The 23,951-nt window shown below is 40.2% G+C and overlaps 1 protein-coding gene across 2 annotated transcripts in view; it reads right to left on the bottom strand.

Moving 5' to 3' along the window:
• LOC135558658 (receptor-type tyrosine-protein phosphatase N2-like) overlaps positions 1-23,951 on the bottom strand; it is a 145,617-nt gene that overhangs the window by 8,697 nt on the left and 112,969 nt on the right. For both annotated transcript variants that reach the window (XM_064992657.1, XM_064992658.1), the window contains 5 exons: positions 18,785-18,932; positions 18,267-18,340; positions 7,364-7,441; positions 5,775-5,894; positions 5,227-5,393 (listed from right to left, as the gene is read on the bottom strand). In XM_064992657.1, the coding sequence (XP_064848729.1) occupies positions 5,227-5,393; positions 5,775-5,894; positions 7,364-7,441; positions 18,267-18,340; positions 18,785-18,932 (587 nt within the window). The remainder of the gene's footprint in view (positions 1-5,226; positions 5,394-5,774; positions 5,895-7,363; positions 7,442-18,266; positions 18,341-18,784; positions 18,933-23,951) is intronic.

Below are 23,951 nucleotides of genomic sequence, written 5' to 3'. Positions count from 1 at the left end.
CAACCATAATTAATGAAGACTGACTTAATGAAGATATGCCATTGCAGTGGTGATATATTGGATTGTGGTAATGAGGTGTGGTGGCTGCTGGGTATCTGCATCCCAAATGACACATTAGTGCTATACTTTTGACCAGGGTGCCATGTTGAGATGCAGCCCCTTGACCGCCATGCATTAACCTTGTACAATTAAAGACATTACACAGTGGCAAGACACACTCCTGCCAACAGCACCGTACAGCGGCCCTCACATTGTTAATTGGCTGTTGTTGTGGGGGTGAATTATGTTGGACCAGATGTTTTCATCATGGAACGCAAGAACTAAAATTTTAAAGGGGAAGGGGTGGTGGAGGTTAGGGGTCACTCACTCCCATAAAAGTACATGCAGTAGGCTAATTATCTACTGAAACTTCTAGAACTAAATAAGAATTCAACTTCCATCTGTATGTATACTACAGTGTAAGGTTGAATGTATAGGGTTGAAATCCCAGTAACCAAGCTTTACCCGGAATTTACTTCCCAAAACCACTCCCGTTTCCAAGGATAAATAACTGCAAGAAACCGGTAAATTATAATAAATGATTTATATGAACATGGCATGAAATGGAACTGTTAAATTATATGCACTGTCTAAATCTGGCTTCTCTACGGCCTCTACATGATGAATCAACGCTCAGGGTGGGGACAGACAGCCCATCTCAGTATGGAGCACACTTCACAATGCATGTAGACCTATTTCCTCATCATGGTAACTGTTTTTCTTGTGACAGGTAGGCCTACATTTGCTGCAGCATAGCCTATGCTACAGTAATATAAAGACTGAACGTCTAATTTACCCATCTCCATCTGGCTTTCTGGGGTCATCTTGTTTTTTAATTGCAGCTCCAGAGTTTTAAAACAGCCTGTCACTAGAATATCTTGCTTTAAATCACTGCACGCGCGAGCACTCTCTCGCAGTCTTTCTCTCTCCCTCTCGATCAACTCCATTCAAATTGCATCCAAAATGTTTAATCCTGTTCTAGATTGATATATAGCCTTATATATAGATGTCCTAGCCTCCCTCTTTCAGGTAATACATTCAATGCAGTATTAGCCTTATATTTAGCCTCATATTTAGTTAATGAATGATGGGTTATGCACCATAAGCTTTTAACTTATAGCCTCTGTCTCTTGCCGCAATACGCAAGCACCTGTGTTTCAATGGCCTCTCCTTAAAAAAAAACGCTACTTAGCTCTTGGAGTCCCATGCAGGAAAAGCTAGACTAGAATAGCTTGCTGGACATAATCTTTTGGGAATTTCTTATACCAATAGACTATTCGAGAGACACGCAAGCTCTTTTTTGCTGAATGTTAAATACAGCAGCCAATAGAACTCACAGGTAATTTGAAAGAAGAGGGAATGAGGTATGGTGGTCGGCTATAGAAGTTATTTATTCAGACCGATAATCATTCAATCTTCATGAAGAGAAGTGAAAGCCTTCTGCATCTAATTCAAGTCCTATATCATTCAAGCATGTCATTAGAATGATGAAGTAAAGGACAACAAAACTTGTTTCATTTAACTGTTGAAAGAGAGGAAGGAATGAAGCAACAATAGAGAGAGAAAGAGGAGGTAGGCTAATAACATTATGGGGAAATATTATGAAAGGTATATATGCGTCAGTCTACTAATTATACAAATAGGCTCTATTATATTTCAAAATTAAAATCAAATTCACTAGCTTATACTTGTAACTTTGTAGACCGCATTTGCTGCACCACATTTGCATGCTCTCTTCTGCTTTATCATGGCTTGAATGATGTGCGTAATTCCAGCCCATACAATACAGTATAATACAATACAGTTGGGTAATACAGTTCACACTCAAAATGATTAGCCTACTGGAGCTAGTTTAATTTATTTACCCAAGAGCTCATATACTGTAGCTAGCTACATCTATGGGCTGTTATGTTTTTCTGTTGTGCGTGATGTGCAGTAGCCTATATCATAGGTTATATGTATTGGACAATAGCACAATCATTTGGACTTTTTTAGGCTTGGGCTCATTAAATGTCATTTATGTAGGGATCATAAAAATTGTATTTAATACATGACTCATCAGGCTCAGGTAGCATCAGGGTTAAATTTTTTCATCCTGATCAAAGCTCTAATCAAATCCAGACATATTTATATGCTCTATAATTCTTTTGAATGACACTTCCCGTTTTGGCGGGAAATACCGATTTACCTGAGAGAAAAGTGATTTACTTTCAGGTTGTAACATTTGTAAAATACCAGGAAAATATTCAACCCTACAACAGTACTTACAGTTGAAATCGGAAGTTTACATACACCTTAGCCGAAAATAAATTTAAACTCAGTTTTTCACAATTCCTGACATTTAATCCTAGTCCTGCCTTAGGTCAGTTAGGATCACCACTTTATTTTAAGAATCTGAAATGTCAGAATAATAGTAGAGAATGATTTCTTTCAGCTTTTATTTCTTTCATCACATTCCCCAGTGGGTCAGACGTTTACATAAACTCAATTAGTATTTGGTAGCATTGCGTTTAAATTGTTTAACTTAGGTCAAACGTTTAGCCTTCCACAAGCTTCCCACAATAAGTTGGGTGAATTTTGGCCCATTCCTCCTGATAGAGCTGGTGTAACTGAGTCAGGTTTGTAGGCCTCCTTGCTTGCACACACTTCAGTTCTGCCCATAAATCTCAGGGCTTTGTGATGGCCACTCCAATACCTTGACTTTGTTGTCCTTAGGCCATTTTGCCACACCTTTGGAAGTATACTTGGGGTTATTGTCCATTTGGAAGACCCATTTGCAATCAAGCTTTAACTGATGTCTTGAGATGTTGCTTCAATATATCCACATTTTCTACTCTCATGATGCCATCTATTTTGTGAAGTGCACCAGTCCCTCTGCACCCCCACAAAATTATGCTGCCACCCCTTTGCTTCACGGTTGGAATGGTGTTCTTCGGCTCGCCTCCCCCTTTTTCCTTCAAACATAACAATGGTCTTTATGGCCAAACAGTTCTATTTTTGTTTCATCAGAGGACATTTCACCAAAAAGTATGATCTTTGTCCCCGTGTGCAGTTGCAAACCGTAGTCTGGCTTTTTTATGGCGGTTTTGGAGCAGTGGCTTCTTCCTTGCCTTTCAGGTTATGCCGATATGGGACTCGTTTTACTGTGGATATAGATACTTTTGTACCTGCTTCCTCCAGCATCTTCACAAGGTCCTTTGCTGTTGTTCTGGGATTGATTTGTACTTTTCGCACCAAAGTACGTTCATATCTAGGAGACAGAACGCGTCGCCTTCCTGAGAGGTTGCGTGGTCCCATGATGTTTATACTTGCGTACTATTGTTTGTACAGATGAACGTGGTACCTTCAGGCATTTGGAAATTGCTCCCAAGGATGAACCAGACTTGTGGAGGTCTACAATTTTTTTTCTGAGGTCTTGGCTGATTTCTTTTGATTTTCCCATGATGTCAAGCAAAGAGGCACTGAGTTTGAAGGTAGGCATTGAAATACACCCACAGGTACACCTCCAATTGACTCAAATTATGTCAAGTAGCCTATCAGAAGCTTCTAAAAGCATTTCCTGGAATTTTCCAAGCTGTTTAAAGGCACAGTCAACATAGTGTATGTAAACTTCTGACCCACTGGAATTGTGATACAGTGAATTATAAGTGAAATAATCTGTCTGCAAACAATTGTTGGAAAAATTACTCGGGTAAAGCACAAAGTAGATGTCCTAACCGACTTGCCAAAACTATAGTTTGTTAACAAGAAATTTGTGGAGTGGTTGAAAAAACGAGTTTTAATGACTCTAACTTAAGTGTATGTAAACTTTCGACTTCAACTGTATACATTTACTGTATGTGGGGCAGGACACTGAATACTTATGCCTAGGGATTTATTTCAAGCTCTCACTATATTCCCCAATGATTATCTCTTTAAGAAACTGGATTTAAATGAATAGTATTCCTTCATCGATCAAAAGTAAATTTACAGAAAATGTTACGCAACAAACCGAAAAACCAATTCACAATTCAGAAGTACCAAACCCACCATGAACCAAATTACCATAGGAACAACAGCAGATCACCAATGGGGGGTTGGTTGGGGGGAAGTGGGGGAATTCAAAGGAGGGAGGTGATCCTTAAATAAGTTAAATGTATAGAGTATCATTCAGAGGAAGTCAAGCAAATCATGAGCAAGCAAAAGGTGAGAGGTCATTAGAGAGAGGAAGAGAGGCTGAGGAGAGAGAGGAGGAGCAGGGGGGTTCCGCAAGGCCCCTGGTTGCAGAGTCACAGTTTCCAATGATCACTTTTGTGACTATGCAACTGGGCTCATATTACTAGCTGCAACATCACAAAAATGACACTGGCAACCGCTAATTAGCTGGCAAAATAACACAAGGAAGAAAACAAACCAAAACAGGTAGGTAGCTATGAAACTGAGAAATAAAAGAAAGTGCTGCACGATCAGAAGTAAGACTTGTTCATTAAATACATGCCGGCATACAGAGAGAGGAATTAGCTCGCAGTTTATGATCTCGAACCCTCAAGTGTGATAATTGCTGTCGAAACCACAACCTAAGATTCAGATTCAAGTGTTACTGCAATAGCATGTGATAAGAAATTGAGCGAGAACACATTTTTAATCCTAGTATTTCTCCTCACCATTCCATCACGCCATGAAAAAAAAAAATGCCTACACTGACCACAGTTGGTGGCTTGATGGCAGTATGATGTGTTTCACCACATATTCTTGCCCTGCTCTTTCCCGGAAGATCTAACCTCATAAGTGTGCAGCACAAATACAATAACACCAGAATATATAACATCACAGTACTCAGACTTGTCCTGTTTTTTGAAAAATTCCTCAGTGGGCCTAAGAGAGCAGCAAGGATAGCAATACAGAGATTTACTGAGTCATAGTATATCTTAAGAAGACTGAAGACTGGCACATAAAGTAAGAGGAAAAGAAGGGAACTAAAGGTTTAATCCCACAAAATACCTTATTGTTACCATATCAATCTGACAGCAATAGGGTTGCAAAAGTCTAGTAACTTTCCCAGATTTTCTAGAAATCCATGTTTTCCAAGGAATCTTCCGATCAGGATTTCTGGAAAACCTGGGATTTTTTTTGAAAGTTTGCAGATTTTTACAACTGTAGATAGTGATGAGGACAGCTCTGTGGAGCCCTGACTCTAGGAAGTCCTACCTGCGGAAGTCCAGGAGTGTCCGACTGGACTCAGGGACATTCTGGTTGAGCCAGGTAAGGAAGTGGAACTGTGTGACGGTGCGAGTCTCGTTGGTCTGCATGTTCTTTAGGTAGAAACTACGAACCAAGAAGTCATCACACCAGATGTGCTCCGATACCAGGTTCACCTATAGAGGAAGTTATGTCAGAGTCATATAAATATAATGAGTTCTCATTCTTATTCTATTGTAAGTTATCCGTGAATACACAGTAAAACATGTAATTATAAGTGCACTTGATTTTAAATATGCCGTGCACTGTGCACCTTACAGAAAGGTTAGAAAACGGGTATTACTGACTGTGCTTTTACAGTATATAAGTAAACAGTTGAATGCAATTAAAACTGAGTACATTTGCAACCAAATTATGCTGAAATTACACATTAATTTTAAAATCAAAACAACTATAACCATATTTCCGATTTAGAGCATTAACAATAGATAAGACTAGAAAAACAAAAAATTGTCATTTTGAGCGAACATCAGACATTGGATAACCAGGCCTGGTACCTCGTAGATGTGGTAGAGGTTGGACCCCTCGTCAGGCCAGTAGTGGTAGCACTGTTTGACTCCACTCTCAGTGAGGGGCGTCAGCATGACAATGACCACACAGCCATTCTCCCAAACCATCTGCACACAAAAGACAGAGAACGGCCATTTTGTCACAAGGCAACACCCGGTAATTGCCTCGTGACATGCACCCTCACGCTATTCTATTGAGACGCTCCAACATACACTTCAAACTTTTATGTATGAGCCCATTTACTAGTATTAGTGGAAAAAGACAAAACATGACAAACAGGAATATGGAAAAAATGCTTGATTAAAATTATTCATTATCATCCATTCCTTCTTATTGAATCATCTGCATCTAAATTACAGTACAATCTACTTTCCATACTTGGGGAAAACACTGTTAGCTGTCGCTGTGAAATACAAAAAAATTATTTTTGTAAACCTTAACAATAGTAAAACAGTTAGGTTAAAAAACTAACAGCTTCATATGTAGGGGGGGGGGGGACTGATGGTGCAAATCAGCGCAAGCTAAAGCATATCGACGATTCAATGTATCAATGTTTTAATTGTATCTGTCCCTTAACACATAAATACACTATTGTCCCTATTGTGTCCTTCCAAAACTAGGAGTGTCTGTTTAGGTGTAATTTTTCTCGCTAACATACAGTCTAGATGGCGCTGGTCAGAAAGGTAGGTAGGCTCTAGAGAGCCATTGGCAGGATAGAAAGACAGCAGCCAGGTTAATGAAGCTAATAAAACATTATTGTTACACTCATCAGATGACCAGCGGGCTCTCTTACCCATGGCTCATGATTTCACAGTTACCAAGAGCATTTGCTAATGTTTAGCACATTGAACAAAGTTTAGCACACTTGACAAAGTTCTAATATAGTTTAATGATGTAGAGTGTGTCGTGACCCATGTAAAATGCACTTTAACAAAAGTATAATTTACTAAGACAGGAGGGAGAAGATTAGGGAGAAGAGAGGAGAGAGAGCCTCCACCCCCCCCCCCCCCCCCAGAGTGTGTTCAGAGCCAAACATGGATTAGGCAGAGAGGGGGCCCAGGCCGAGGCCCATACTCTGGTTGTCATGTTGGGCCAGACATTCCATCCACTCAGTAACAAAATTCATGTAGCACACGGGTGACAGAGGGTGCATCCTAAATGGCACCCTATTCCCTACATAGTGCTCTACTTTTGGCCAGAGCACTATGCACCCTGGTGAAAAAAGTAGTGCACTATATGGAATAGGGTGCCATTTGGAATGCGCACTGAACAATTCCATCCTCGGAATTCTCCCATCATCATGCACCTTATCAATTACATAAAATCATCTAATATAATTCAAGACAGCCTCCCTTTCTCTCCTATAGTTTGACACAACCAGGCATATCTGTATACATAAAATCTGCAGCAATATTTGATTATCATTTGCAAGTAGATTGTGTAGTGGTATATATGGAGGCCATGGTGGGATTACAAAAAGCACTTGTCTCCAGTTTGACTTACACTTCTAATAACACTGTTCCCTTGTTGTTTAAGTCTGGAGAATATATTGATTTTATGAAAGAGAGGACTGTACCTGCCAGAAATCAGCCACCGTGGAGGGAAGAGGGCCTTGAGTAGCGATGTAGGCTGGGTTCCGTGGGTCATGATCCATCTGGGAGAGAGACAGAGAGACAGAGACAGAGAGAGAGAGAGAGAGAGAGAGAGAGAGAGAGAGAGAGCAATGTTATTACTTAATTATTGATCAAGTAAAGGACCACAAGGTTTACCCTAGTGAGTGCTTTGAGAAAGAACAATATTCTTACACTGGATATAGTGAAAAACATACCAACTTAAAGTCAAATAAAAAATGATGTAGCAAAATGTTGAAATAAAGGGGCAATCCATAGTTGCTACATTCCACTCATAAATGTATGATATTTACCCATTGATTCTTGAAGAAAACAACTTATAAATGCCTCCTGAGCTTAGTTCAACTGTCGTACCCCATCAGATCCCAAAATATAAGCTTGTTATACTCCAATGTTTGTAAATAAACACCATGTAGCCTAAAAACATGGTTAAAACTATTATTTTGATGTAATGGATGGTCAGTTGTTGCATCCATAGCTCTTTCTATGAATTTGAGAGTGGTCACGTTTCTCCAGATCCATCCCACAGCTTTTTACCGAAATGGGGGCGGGGAGACGCTATTGCTTCAACCTCTTATTGCCGCTTTAAAGTAACACCCACATTGGCTGTAGAAAGAGGAAATTAAGAGTATTACTGCCTATTCTACCCTCCCTGAGAAATAGTGTAGGTGGTCAGTGAAGCGTTCAAGGTTCAATACAGTGTGCAAAGCCATTCACTTATGTTCTGATTTTCATTTTGGATATGTTTGAATAGGTATTCAATGGGAATGAGATCAGAGATTTCCCATCTATTGTTAACCAAATGTTTGTGTAAGAAATCCTTTCTAAGAATTCCCAAATGTTGTCTGTGTGTCGTCTTTTCTTATTCTGCAGTGCTTAAAACAACAAGGCTGCTAAACTCTCACAAATTGGAGAGCAATGCCATCTTTAAAAAAAATAAGTGTGGTCCAGAAATGTGTGGCGAATGCGAGAAGAGAAGAGTTGAGTGTCAGTCATACCTATTACCATGCAAATTGTATGGAAAATGTTATAATTGGATAGGCCAATTTATCTGGAAGCAATTATGGGAAAAGACAGATAATTCCAAGGCTTGCACACAGAAAATTGTGTTTAATAGCCTTCTGTTGCTTTATGAACTAAAATAATAGAATGTTTTAAATAAACTTGGGTTTACACAGAAGATTAAGCTTTTAACGTAAATGTATTTACTGGGAAAAGAAAGGCACAGTTTTAACAAGGGGTTTGCATTTCAATTAAAATGGAAAAACTGTCACTGCAAAGTGCATTTGTTAACAGATGGAGGAGAATAGAGGAGGGGCTGTGAATGGGAGTGATTTTATGTCCTTTTATATAATTGTCAATAATGACGAATGCTAACAACAAGTAAAACATTTTAACTTTGGCAGAAAAAAGAAATACAACAATGTCTAGTGTTTGATGCCGTACCCCTGGAGAGTGTCTGCTGCTGCAACAGAGAAACTGACTGTCATTGGTCTAGACTCAATACTGAGAGAAACTCAGTGTCTGCAGTACACTCAGTACAGAGAAACTCTATTCTCTCTCTATTCTCTCTCTCTCTCTCTCTCTCTCTCTCTCTCTCTCATAGACATGGCAAGGTAAGTGACATACTGTACATTGTCAAAGTATACATATCTCTCTCTCTCTCTCTCTCTCTGATGCTCCCCTTCTCGATTTCTCTCTCTCTAGCTCTCTCTACCTCTCTCTCTCTGATGCTCCCCTTCTGTCTCTCTCTCCAATCTCTTGGAGACACAATGTTTCCTGACAATTTCAAGTGTCTGCTGTCTCTGAACTAAGAACTGGTGCTAATGACATTCTTGAGTGTGTCCGTCCATTCAGCCGTCAGTAGGCTGAGGGGCTAATTCTGTTGATGGGTCTCCAGGAACCCATTGTCCATCCCTCCCTCTTCCACCCACCCAACTTCTTGGTTGGAGTTGCAGAGGGAGAGAGAGAGAGATGAAACATTGTTTACCAGTGGATGATTTCCCTGGGACCTAATGAGGAGCAAGCGGTAACGTGACAGGCGTAATCATGGCCGTTTTGTTCTGCCCAGCCAGGGTCTGTGTGCTGTAATTATCAGCCTTTCTTCCCTACTGGCCAGTGGCTGCCGGTGGCAGCAGTAGTTATTGCAGAGCACTGCTCTGCCTCTGGTTGTCTGTCACCACTGCACCGTGGGGGACCAAGGCTTGTCAGCTCTTTGTTTCACCCACCACACTGTGAGACCAGGGAGAGGGAGGCAAAGGTACTCTCTCACAGGAGATTCACTTCTGTTCTGGTCCTCATTTCAGAGGTGTTAGAACAGGTTTCCCATGTATTGTGAGGGGCTAGTGGTGATGATGTGAAAGCAAGAGTCCATAAGACGATCTAGAGCGCCCATAGAATCTCTACTTCATCAATGTAACACCAACAGTAATGTTTTCGAAATGAAGCCATACAATAACAGCTCAATTAGCTTGAAGCCAGATATCCCACAGTAGCGAGAGAAATAATAGGCTCTTTAAAGCGACAGTCACAAGGGAGTTACACAATTCCTCTTATAAGATCGTCATAAGTTTTACAGTGATTCACAGTTTTACTTTGCAGACAAACATTCTCCAGAGTGCCGACAACAATGTTTTGCGCTGAGCCAGTAAGTGTTGTTGTTGAGGAAATCAAATTGCCAGCAGCAGAGGTATTTCTGTAAATATCTAGTTGTACCCATCCAGCTCGGTGTGTAGGAAATGGTTCTTCTGTGTCGTCACATCCTGACACTTTGGTGCAACGACAACGGGCCAGTGTCCCGAATGGCACCCCTTTCCCTATATAGTGTACTACTTTTGAACCCTATGAGCCCTGGTCAAAGGTAGTGCACTATGAAGGGAACAGGGTGCCAGTTTGGACACAACCTTGGATTTGAAATGCATAGCATTTCAGCTTCTTATAATGGAATACTTCTGTATCTGCCTCCAGGGGAAGATAACTGCATCTATTTGATTTGACCACCCTTTTCAAATGGTATGCTCAGATCCTGAATTCACATGGCTCCTATTTCTCTCTTTCTTACAAATGTTTGGTTCTTGGACATTCACAGTTGAGTAAAAAAAAACAACATTTGCTCAAAATGTATTGTTTGATGCTTAAGTGTGTGTAAATTATCCAATTTATACACTGGTTGTTATTTGTGAGAGGCAAAGGAGTGGGTCTTTAAACTCCTGATTTAGCCTTTAAAAATGCACCAGTAGAAACGGTATAAATAAATGCATCAGCTCCCATGCTGATTCCCTGCTGCCAATGTGTAGGCTTACATATGTAATCAAGTAAACCTGAATAGATACACTGAGTGTACAAAACGTTAGGAACACCTGCTCTTTACATGACATAGACTGACCATATGAATCCAGGTGAAAGCTATGATCCCTTAAAGATGTCATTTGTTAAATCCACTTCAATCAGTGTACATGAAGGGGAGGAGACAGGTTATAGAAGGATTTTTAAGTGAGTGTACAAAACAGCTCACCTTCCTAATATTGAGTTGCCCCCCCCCCCTCCACCTGCCCTCAGAACAGCCTCAAATCATCGGGGCATGGAATTTACAAGGTGTCGAAAGCATTCCACAGGGATGCTGGCCTATGTTGACTCCAATGCTTCCCAGAGTTGTGTCAAGTTGGCGGGATGTCCTTTGGGTGGTGGACCATTCTTAATACACATGGGGAAGTGTTGACACAAACCGGTGCACCTACTACCATACCCCGTTCACAGGCACTCGCCCATTCACCCTCTGAATGGCACAGATACACAATCCATGTCTCAATTGTCTCAAGGCTTAAAAATCCTTCTTTAACCTGTCTCCTCCCCTTCATCTATATCAACTATATCAATGGGCTCCTGAGTGGCGCAGTGGTCAAAGGCACTGCATCTCAGTGCAAGAGGCCTCTCACATCCGGCCGTGATTGGGAGTCCCACAAGGTGGCACACAATTGGCCCAGCGTTGTCCAGGTTTGGCCGTCATTGTAAATAAGAATTTTAACTGACTTGCCTAGTTAATAACATGTAAAAAAAACAAACATCAGACAGGACCTGCAACTACCTATTGAATGTAGCTTGTTTGAGTTGGAGTCCATGTGACTTAAAAAAATCGTAAATGACTTGGGTTGATGCATCTAAACACTAGGAGCTTACTTCCTAAACTCAATTACATCAAGATCTGGGCTACGCAGACAAATTCTGACATTCTAGTATTGACTGAAACTTGGATCTCTGGGGATATTCTGGACTCTGATATTAATATTGAGTGTTATAATTGGTTCAGAGTTGACAGACAGGGTAGAGGTGGTGGAGAGGCTATGCTTATTCAAAATAATTTCTCTCTCTTGACTGAAATCCATTTCCCTTGCCAAAAATGTTTAGCTACTATATTTAAGCCTTTGTCTGGGGAAAAATGTTTCTATAACTGTTATAGGGGTCTACCTACCGTCCTTCATCGGCTAACCTTTGTGCACTTGAAGAGTTAACTAGTTTGTTGTATTATTTTATTAAATCCAAAGTTATTATCCTGGGTGACCAAAATGATGATAGGGAAATGCAGGCTTCAGACAAACAAAATATATGTTGTTTGTCTAAGAGAAGTGAGAATACAAAAATCTAAGCCTCATGTTATCACAAAGAGGAACTTTAAAAACTTCAGTATACAGGCTTTATTATTTTTTTATTTTTTTACATGATCTTTATTTTTGTGACCTTAATTAAATTTCAGCTATCCCTGAACCTGATTTATCTTTGAGTCCTTTTGCAGATGTCTTCAATTCTATTGTGGATAATCATGCTCCCTAAAAGGTAGATCAAATGCCTGGTACACTCTTTATCAGAAGTCATTCATAAAAGAGATGTTGGGGTCAAGGCCAGGAACACAAGCCTTTAAGATACTGAGGAATCATTGGGTAAGACTAATCCGAAAGGTTAAATCTGATTATAATGTAAACACTTTCAGATTGTAATTGAACCCGGCTAAATTCTGGAAAACTGTCAAATCCCTGAAGGGTTCTACTTCCTCCTCTCTGCCACAACAAATTAATTCAGACACTGGCCTTATTACATACAAAAATGCCATCATTGATGCATTTAATCACCATTTTATTTCAGCGGGCTATCTCTTTGAAATAACTTCTAAGCATATTCACAATGATATTTGGCAGGATGCTGATCGGGAAAACTTGCTGAATGACTTGCTGAAGGATCAGAGAATTTATAGTCACAGCTTTTCTTTTAGGCTATTTACAGAAAAAGAAGTCCTGGATGCTTTGCTAGCAATAGGCAACAAGAAATCCACAGAGGCCGACCAATTGGATCCTGGTCTGCTTAAGTGTGCAGCGCCCATCATTGTTGGCTCAATAACCCAATTTTTTTTATTTAACATTGTTGTCAGGAAATATTCCAAAAGTATGTAAAATCAGCTCTTGTTCTGCCACTCCACAAGTGCAGGGATAGTAGTGATCTTAATCATGATCTCTCCATTTCAAGACTTCCTTTTCTTGCTAAGTATCTTGAATCTTTGGTAAATGTAGACCTTTTCTCTTTTTTTAAATCTGAGAAAAATGTTTTGAATGTAAACCAAGCAGGGTTTAGGCCTGGGCATAGCACTATTACAGCAACCACTTCAGTTGTTATTGATCTTGTCAATGCATTAGGCACTAAAATGAAATGTGCTGCTTTGTTTGTAGACATGTCAAAAGTTTTTGATACTGTTGATCATGCTATTTTATTGAATAAGTTGTCCTCAACAGGCCTGAGCTCTGACCCCTGTTCATGATTTCATGATTACCTTAGTGACATAACTCAGGCCATCGTGATTGATGGGGTTAAGTCTGAATTTCTTGAAGTCCATAAAGGTGTACCACAGGGGTTGATTCTGGGACCTGTTCTCTTCACTATTTATATAATCACCATTGGTCAATCTGTTTAAAATTGTAAACTTAATCTATATGCCGATGATAATATTATGTATGCTACTGCCCCGACTGTTGATCTGGCGGTGTTAAAACGACAGTCAGATTTTATAGCTATGCAGGAATCCATTCCTGATTTAAAATGTGTGCTTAATACAGGCAAAACAAAATACATCGTTGTTTTTAAAATTTCATAAGAATGTTTCCGATGAACTACATGTTCACTCAATAGAGGGTTCTCCAATCGAACGTGTTCCCGCATATAAATATTTAGGCATTTGGATTGATGCAGATTTAACGTTCAAAAAACATATAGATGAGCTGGTTAAGAAGCTACATCAACAGATGCTGCCTTCAGGAAGCAAATCCTTCAGTCAACGTTTTATCTGTTCTTGATTATGGTGATATTATTTATCAAAGTGCCCTTTGTTTTTTTACAGGTTTGATACTCATCCCTGCGGGTTGGCTGGACTTCGCTCAAGACCCGTAGATCACTACATTACTCCCTTTTTGTTTACAAGCCCCTTCTTCATAAACTTCCATCTTATCTAACTTTGCTGTTGAAGTATAGACACCTGAGTTGCCTAATCCGTTCACAGGATTGGTTAACTCTTGAGGTTTCTAGCGTTTCCAATGAGCTAGGCAAAATTCAAAATACATTTAAAATTGATGTTCTGGTGTCATTCGGGCAATTTAAAGTATTGATTTGGGACATATTTGTGGATGAATGTAACTGTTTATCTGGGTGATTTGTGCTGTTTTATTTTGTGCTTCCCATGACTATATTATTGTATTTCAATGTGTTACATACAGCACCAGTCAAGAATTTGGACACACCTATTCATTAAAAGGTTTTTCTTTATTTTTATTATTTCATACATTGCAGAATAATAGCGAAGACATCAAAATGATGAAATAACACATACTGGAATCATGTAGTAACCAAAAAGGTGTTAAACAAATATTCAGTTGAAGTTGGAAGTTTACATACACATTAGCCAAACAAATTCAAACTCAGATTTTCACAATTCCTGACATTTAATCCTAGTAAAAATTGTTTTAGGTCAGTTAGGATCACCACTTAATTTAAGAACGTGAAATGTCAGAATAATATTAGAGAGGAATGATTTAATTCAGCTTTTGTTTCTTTCATCACATTCCCAGTGGGTCAGAAGTTTACATACACTCAATTAGTATTTGGTAGCATAGCCTTTAAATTGTTTAACTTGGGTAGAAACGTTTCGGGTAGCCTTCCACAAGCTTCCCACAATAAGTTGGGTGAATTTTGGCCCATTCCTCTTGACAGAGCTGGTGTAGCGGAGTCAGGTTTCTAGGCTTCCTTGCTCGCACACGCTTTTTCAGTTCTGCCCACACATTTTCTATGGGATTGAGGTCAGGGCTTTGTGAAGGCAACTCCAATACCTTGACTTTGTTGTCCTTAAGCCATTTGCCACAACTTTGGAAGTATGCTTGGGGTCATTGTCCATTTGGAAGACCCATTTGCAACCAAGCTTTAACTTCCTGACTGATGTCTTGAGATGTTGCTTCAATATATCCATTTTCTATTCTCATGTTGCCATCTATTTTGTGAAGTGTGCCAGTCCCTCCTGCAGCAAAGCACCCCCACAACATTATGCTGCCACCCCCGTGCTTCACGGTTGAAATGGTGTTCTTCGGCTTGCAAGCCTCCCCCTTTTCCCTCCAAACATAATGATGGCCATTATGGCTAAACAGTTCTATTTTTGTTTCATCAGACCAGAGGACATTTCTCAAAAAGTACGATCTTTGTCCCCATGTGCAGTTGCAAACCATAGTCTGGCTTTTTTATGGTGGTTTTGGAGCAGTGGCTTCTTACTTGCTGAGCGGTATTTCAGGTTATGTCGATATAGGACTCATTTTCCTTTGATATAGATACTTTTGTACCTGTTTCCTCCAACGTCTTCACAAGGTCCTTTGCTGTTGTTCTTGGATTGATTTGCACTTTTCGCACCAAAATATGTTAATCTCTCGGAGACAGAACACGTCTCCCTCATGATCGGTATGGCGGCTGCGTGGTCCTATGGTGTTTATACTTGTGTACATTGTTTGTACAGATGAACGTGGTACCTAGGCCTTGAAATACATCCACAGGTACACCTCCAATTGACTCAAATGATGTCAATTAGCCTATCAGAAGCTTCTAAAGCCATGACATCATCTTCTGGAATTTTTCCAAGCTGTTTAAAGGCACAGTCAACATAGTGTATGTAAACTTCTGACCCACTGGAATTGTGATACAGTGAATTATAAGTTCAATAATCTGTCTGTAAACAATTGTTGGAAAAATTACTTGTGTCTTGCACAAAGTAGATGTCCTAACCGACTTGCCAAAACTATAGTTTGTTAACAAGAAATGTGTGGAGTGTTTAAAAAACGAGTTTTAATGACTCCAACCTTAGTGTATGTAAACTTCCGACTTCAACTATATATATTTTATATTGTATATTCTTCAAAGAAGCCACTCTTTGCCTTGATGACAGCTTTGCACACTCTTGGCATTCTCTCATCCAGCTTCACATGGAATGCTTTTCCAACAGTCTTGAAGGAGTTCTCACATATGCTGAGCACTTGTTGGCTGCTTTTCCTTCACTCTTCGGCCCAACTCATCCCAAACCATGTCAATTGGGTTGAGGTCGGGTGATTGTGGAGGCCAGGTCATCTGATGCAGCACTCCATCACTCTTCTTCTTGGTCAAATAGCCCTTACACAGTCTGGAGGTGTTTTGGGTCATTGTCCTGTTGAAAAATAAATTATAGTCCCACTAAGCGCAAACCAGATGGGATGGCATATCGCTGCCGAATGCTGTGGTAGCCATGCTGGTTAAGTGTGCATTGAATTCTAAATAAATCACAGACAGTGTCACCAGCAAAGCTCCCCCCACCATCACACCTCCTCCTCCCTGCTTCACGGTGGGAACTACACATGCAGAGATCATCCATTCACCTACTCTGGGTCTCACAAAGACACGGCGGTTGGAACCAAAAATCTCAAATTTGGACTCATCAGACCAAAGCACAGATTTACACTGGTCTAATGTCCATTGCTCGTGTTTGTTGGCCCAATCAATAATTTTATTCTTATTGGTGTCCTTTAGTAGTGGTTTCTTTGTAGCAATTCGACCATGAAGGCCTGATTCATGCAGTCTCGTGTGAACAGTTGATGTTGAGATGTGTCTTTGTGAACATTGTGAAGCATTTATTTGGGCTGCAATTTCTGAGGCTGGTAACTCTCATGAACTCTGCAGCAGAGGTAACTCTGGGTCTTCCTTTCCTGTGGCAGTCCTCCTGAGAGCCAGTTTCATCATAGCGATTGATGGTTTTTGCGATTGCACTTGAAAAAACTTTAAAAGTTCCTGAAATGTTCCTCATTGACTGACCTTCATGTCTTAAAGTAATGATAGACTGTCGTTTATCTTTGCTAATTTGAGCTGTTCTTGCCATAAAATGTGCTTGGTCTTAGCCCTATTTGGTAAATCTTCTGTATACCAACCCTACCTTGTCACAAGACAACTGATTGGCTCCACAAATTAACTTTTAACAAGGCACACCTGTTAATCGAAATGAATTCCAGGTGACTACCTCATGAAGCTGGTTGAGATAATGCCAAGAGTGTGCAACGCTGTCATGAAGGCAAAGGGTGGCTACTTTGAAAAACTCAAATATAAATATGATTCCATGTGTTATTTTATAGTTTTGCTGTCTTCACTTTTACTCTACAGTGAAAAATAGTAAAAAAAATAAAGAAAAACCCTAGAATGAGTAGGTGTGTCCAAACGTTTGACTGGTACTGTATACAAAAGTATGTGGACACCCCTTCAAATTAGTGGATTTGGCTATTTCAGTCACACCTGTAGCTGACAGGTAAATACAATCGAGCACACAGCCATGAAATCTCCATAGACAAACATTGTCAGTAGAACGGCCTTACTGAAGAGCTCAGTGACTTCCAACGTGGCACCGTCATAGGATGCCACCTTTCCAACAAGTCAGTTCATCAAATTTCTGCCCTGCTAAAGCTGCCCCAGTCAACTGTAAGTGCTGTTATTGTTAAGTGGAAACATCTAGGAACAACATTAAGGCAAAGGGTGGCTACTTTCAAGAATCTAAAATATATTTTGATTTGTTTAACACTTTTCTGGTTACTACATGATTCCATATGTGTTATTTCATAGTTTTGATGTCTTCACTATTTTTCTACAACATGGAAAATAGTAAAAATAAAGAAAAAGCCTTGAATGAGTAGGTGTGTCCAAACTTGTGACTGGTTCTGTATATTTAGGTTAAATGTGTATATTTACGTTGTATTATACAAGGCGCATTTACAAGAGACATACTGTACCTCTCAATATGTCTTTCCTGTTAAAATAAAGGGTAAAGAAACATTGGAAAATCTACACTGATTGAAGTGGATTTAACAAGTAACATCAATAAGGGATCATAGCATTCACCTGGTCAGTCTATGTCATGGAACGAATTGTACATAGGTACATAGTGTATATAGGCAACATCAAAGCACAGCAAAACTGAACTGCATAGCTGTGAAAAACAGAACATTAGCATAATTCAAGGTCAATAACAGTCACAGATCAACTGTGCTTTCCAACTGAGGGAATGAATAGGGTGAATCATGCGCGGTACCCTTCCCCACCCATTCCCCATGTGAATATTCACTCATTATTTCTAATAAAACAATCATTAATATTCAACACATGAAACACAGTGTGCATAAGCAATACAAGGCATCTTACTAAAGCCAAGCAATCTGTTACATCAAATTGTATATTGTAAAGCACTGCTTTGCTTTAGTTCGTTCTAAAGTACAGCATCCCAACACTATAAAGCAGAGTTTAGGATACTGAAACGGTACTTACAATTGGACTGGCATTGATGTAATCTGAATTGCTGTGGCTGTTTTCAACCTTCAAGGTAATTCTTGAGTGATCATCTGAAATATAAATGGAGGAATTTATTGCACCAACTCAGCAAAGGACTCATCACCGTGCTAGGCCTCCCGAAGTGTGTTATAAACACTGGAATGCTCAAATACAATGCTCAAATACAAGAATACACCCTCAAACATGACCTTTAAGCTATTACTCAAACCTAAAGCAAACCTGCTCCATATATCTTATCATTTGAAATAGTCTCAGATGGGTGCAATTGACAGTAGCATGATATCTAACAGGAGGAGAGCTTACAGGCCTTGTGACCTGGGGTGATCTAGTGGTCTAAGCTGCTGCCTGATGTACTGCTGTGAGCATGGGTTCAAATCCCATTCACTGCTCTTTTAGCACACTGTCTTCTACCTTTCCTCTCTATCCAATAAACATGGAACAATACGGAAGGAGTGGGACTGCCCCACTCCTTTAAAAACAGAATAATTACTTACAGGCCACCACTGCATTGGAGCGGTTTTTCTTTGTGTTCCCTGCCCCCAGGCCTGTAGTGGAGGCGTTGGGCTCAGCCTGATACGCACACAGAGCCTCCCACTCCTTCTCCAGGCGATTCTTGTTCTTCAGGTGGTCCTCCATGTAAGACTAGGGAGGAAAAAGAAGACATGGAGTCAATATGCATTCAATAACTACAGTTGTACCCATCATGTCAGTTGGTGTGTATTCCTCCTCAATGTAAGACTAAGGAGGTCGAGGAAAGAGAATATATTAACCAGGTAAGTCAATTGAGAAGATGTTCTCTTTGACAATAATGATCTGACCAAGAAGGAGCAATGCAAAGAAAGACATACAAACAACTCGAATTAGAATATTCTTAATCCAGCAGGAGTAAAGATGAGCGAGTAGAAATGTTCTTATTAATTTAATGAATAATAATGCTAATGATTTGTGGCATTTGGTTCCGAGGTGTGTGTGTGTCTTTATTATTGTTATCTATGGTCTCTATGTGGTCCTAGCCATGTACAGTAGATGTAGGATCAAAATTGTATCACTCTTTTGTTGCTGAGAAATTTCTTTCACAGCAGGAAATGCAATATTGTAGTGTATTTTAGGTTTAAAAAAGGCTTCAAAAGTTAATAATTTCCACTTTAAAATTTGACTTGATTTGCCCGAACAATTTTTTTTATCAACCACTACAAAAATGTCCAAAAAAGCTGCAATATGTAACTTTTTGGGCAACCCTACCAAATCCACAGAGAAATGTGTGTTATAGATATTTTATTCTCATTGAAAGCAAGTCTAAGAAGTGGAAGATCTCTGTTCTATGTTTTGCGTACATCATTTTTGTTTTTGCATTTTTTACTTTCGGGTTTTGAAAATATATTTTACCGTTTAGATGGTACGACGATTCTCTACAAAATATTACTTGTTTAATCACAAACTGAAATTAGGCAAACTATTCAAATTTTAGCAAACAGGAAATGGCGGAGAGATTTCTGCATAGTGCATCTTTAATTATAATCCACATAATAATTAAAAGTGGCTGTTGCTGCATGATTCTTTTCCTGGTGGAGCAAACTGGCTGAAATGAAGAAACTACATCTGTAGTCAGGAACAGGAATAGTTCCCTCACAATGATAAGCCATTCAACCGAGCCCATTACCTCTCATACTGTATTCATCATTAAGTCAGGAGCACTGACTTGGATTAACTGCCGCTAATGAGATTGTCAAAGCTAAATGTGAAACCTACATGTTTTAGCACGGGGGCCAAACGGGTAGACTAGATATTGTTCTGCTTTGTTGATAGAGGACAGTTGGACTGAGATGGTTGTTGGACATCAATGATTATCCAGGGTCCATACACAAATAGGCAGGAAACAATCACCAGAAATGTCTCTTTAAAGCTGCATTATGTCACTTTTTGGGCGACCCAACCAAATTCACATAGAACTTTGAGTTATAGATCTGTCATTCTCATTGAAAACAAGTCTAAGAAATGGAAGATCTGTGCTATGTGGGCTATTTCTACGCTTCCCAATCTTAAATTTAGTTTTTGCGCCTTTTGCTTTCAATTTTGTACACCAGTTTCAATCAGCTCAAAATACAATATTTTTGGTTATTGAAAGATATTTTACAACGTTTTAGATGGTACAATGATTTTCTAAATTTCTTGTTTTGTCACAAACTTAAATTATGTGAACTATTAGAATTTGTATTAATTAAATAAAATAGTCTCCTAAAACGGACTCAATGTCTGCATCAGAAATGACAGCCTATTTCCTATGTAGTACACTACTACCATACTACCCAGATCCGAAGGGATCTGGTCAAAAGCAGTGTACAGTAGGTAATAGGCTGCCATTTTGGACACAACCCTAATGTAATTCTATTAATAACATAAGGTCACAAATGAGTAAGGACATAATCTGGATTCATGTTCATTACTCAAAGGGGCTTAATAGACTTTGTCTTAACAGGGTATAGTGCACTACTTTTGACCAGAGCCGTATGGGCCCTGGTCAAAAGTACTGTAGTGCACTAGGGAATAGGGTGCCATTTTGGATGTATCCTTGTCTGACTCTTACTCACTATGATATTGAAAAAGCATAATGGAATACAGCATACAGAGGCGCGCGTGTGACACACACACACACACACACACACACACACACACACACACACACACACACACACACACACACACACACACACCGTTTTACAATGCTACTTTAATCCCTGCCCACACTACCCCGGTACACATCGGTCTCCATATCATATCAACACTTATTACATTATGTGCTGACACACTGAACACAGTCTGGGAAACGGGCTACATTTTTTAGCAGGGCACGAATTCATGGCCCTTCCTTGATTTAGCCCCTTATCGAATAGCAGCTTCATTCTGTACTTATCTCCTTCCCAAATACCCCCTCCTCTACCCCTGCATCCCCCCTCCTCCACCAGCCCTACCTGCCAGGGCATCAGAGAGACACACTCTCCTCTGTGCTAATGCCAGAGTAATGGGGTTTTGTACTGTGTAAAGGGATTATTGCAATCCAATCAGGAGGTGCTGAGATCACCATGTGTCAGGCAAACACTGGCTAATCCCCTTACTGCTGGGTTTACAGCTGCCAAAGGTGCTCAATAAAATCAGAATGAAATAACGCTCGATGAGGAACTAGCGCTCGGCTCAGGGCTGCTCAGAGCTGTCGATGACGTTGAGGCAGGGCTAGAGCCTCGTAATGAACTAGAATAGAGCACCTGGGTAGGAGAAGGACATATGCACATACTGTATAAGCGGTTTGGTTTTACACTGATGGGGTGGTTCACAAATGGCACCCTATTCCCTTTATACTGTAATGCACTACTTTTGACCAGAGCCCATCACAGAGTGTGCATTATAAAGGGAACAGGGTGCCATTTGGGACACAGCCATGGAATAGGGGGTATCATGGAAGATTAAGACCTGCTCCTGAACACATATTGTGCTTTCCAACATAAATGCTCCCGATAGGGTTTTCCTCTGACACTGTACTGTTTTAAAGTGATTAAACAACATATTACTTCATATATACATAGTGCACCTGCAACATTGTGGTGTAAATCAACACTCCAAATTACACCTCAGCACACACCCTCACACTCAAAATAACTTCCGACTTGGCGGTTTCGCAAACCCCTAATCTATATAGACTCCAAGCAGTATAATCTATAACACTTACTGGGCCAACAACAAAAGACAAGATAATGTGCTTTATATATGGGGCAAGTTAATCCGTTTAAGGCACAGCCAAGTCTCTGTATGGAGTCATATTCTGAACAAGTCACATGGGAAAAAGTAATACATTAACATAGATAAGATGGTGCAAGCCATTTCTCAAATTAAAATCGGTCGGGGATCATGATGTTGTGGGATTTGCAGCTTTACAGAAGGCAATTCATTTTGAGTGGAAAAAACTTAGTAAGCAATTATGCTTTTTTCTGACACCCACAGTTTTAATCACTCTACAATGTACTGTAAGTATGCAGCTCGTACTGTTGTCACTGTCTTTCTGTACTGCTTGTGAAAACTCAATATGATTTCAGAATAGTGCTGGTCTGACTCTGGTCATATGATATGTCTGAGGAAACTACTCAGAACATTTACTGTGTCTAGATGAACAATCACTTTTAAGAAAGGGCATTTGAGGGCATTATGGACTTCAGTGTTGATGTCCATAAGAATTGCTATGGTGTTTGGAATGAATACAGACCACTAACAACGTATCAACTAAAATACAGACTACTAAAAACGTTTCAACTAAAATACAGACCACTAAAAACATAAACTAAAATACAGACTACTAACAACATATCAAGTAAAAGCTTATCACACACAGTACTGAACAAAGAAAAAGTATCCCTTGACCTGAAAGCTTCAGGAAAAACAAAATGAAACATCAACCCTTCTCTATCAAGAAGATGGCATTCTTTTTTATTTTAGAGAAGAGTGGGAGAGGAGAGAAAGAGGAGAGAAGATAGAGGAGGGGGAGGAGGAGAGAGAGAGGAGAGGGGGGATTACCTGCAGGAGAAGAGAGATGCGTGCCCCTGGATCTGCCCCCGTCTCTTGCAGTATGTAATGAAGCAGTGCATTCAGGATGGGGGGCGGGGCCAGGGGCGCAGTGGGAAGGCAGGGAGCGTGGCTCACACCTCCTGATTAATTTGCCTTTGCTTCCCTGCCCTGGCTGGCTCCAATATGCACCAACCCACCAAAGGCCCAGTATCATGAACACTGAACAGAACCTCTCCAATGACGGCCTCGTGGCCCAGTTCATTCTCATATTTAAACTGGCGTACGTGGGAGGACGGGACAAACGTTTTGGCCGATCCGTTGAAAATGGGCTCAGTTGAGTAGCAGCACATGTTACTATCTGCTGCCAGGGAGTTGTCCAAGGTACTGAAGCTCAACGAGCTTTCTCTCATGTTACCCTGCTGCTCCACTCACTGCCAGTCAGTCAGAATAGCACAGCCAGACAGAGGGTCAACCGTTGTGTGCGTGTGTGTGCGTTCATGTGCATGTCTGTGTGTCTCATATACTCCCAGCGTAAATCTCAGGGGCAATTAAGAGCTTCATGCCAATTGAACACATCCCAGGGCCCTTCTATCACTGTGAGAAGCATATGATGCATGTAGACTCAGAGCAGGAGGACAGAGTTATGTGAAGAATAGCTATGTATTGCAATTATGGTAGACTGAGTTTTTCAGAATCAATGGATATTTTAATCTGTGTGAAAATAAGACATGTGGAACAAGCCTTCTCATGGAAATGTGGCTATAATGAGATGAATAGAAACAAAGAGAGAGATGGTGCCGGAGAGAGAGAGAGAGAGAGAGAGAGAGAGAGAGAGAGAGAGAGAGAGAGAGAGAGAGAGAGAGAGAGAGAGAGAGAGAGAGAGAGTAGGAGGAGACGAATAAAGAGACTATGTGCAAGAGAGAAATAAAAAGAAAGACAAACGGGATAGAGAGAGATGAGACACAACGACAGACAGACAGACAGACAGACAGACAGACGGGATAGAGAGAGATGAGACACAACGACAGACAGACAGACAGACAGACGGGATAGAGAGAGATGAGACACAACGACAGACAGACAGACAGACAGATAGAAATAAGGATGTTT

The sequence above is a fragment of the Oncorhynchus masou genome, chromosome 17 (assembly GCF_036934945.1).
Source record: "Oncorhynchus masou masou isolate Uvic2021 chromosome 17, UVic_Omas_1.1, whole genome shotgun sequence".
NCBI classification, from domain to species: Eukaryota; Metazoa; Chordata; class Actinopteri; order Salmoniformes; family Salmonidae; genus Oncorhynchus; species Oncorhynchus masou.
This window is presented reverse-complemented; position numbering and strand designations above follow the sequence as displayed.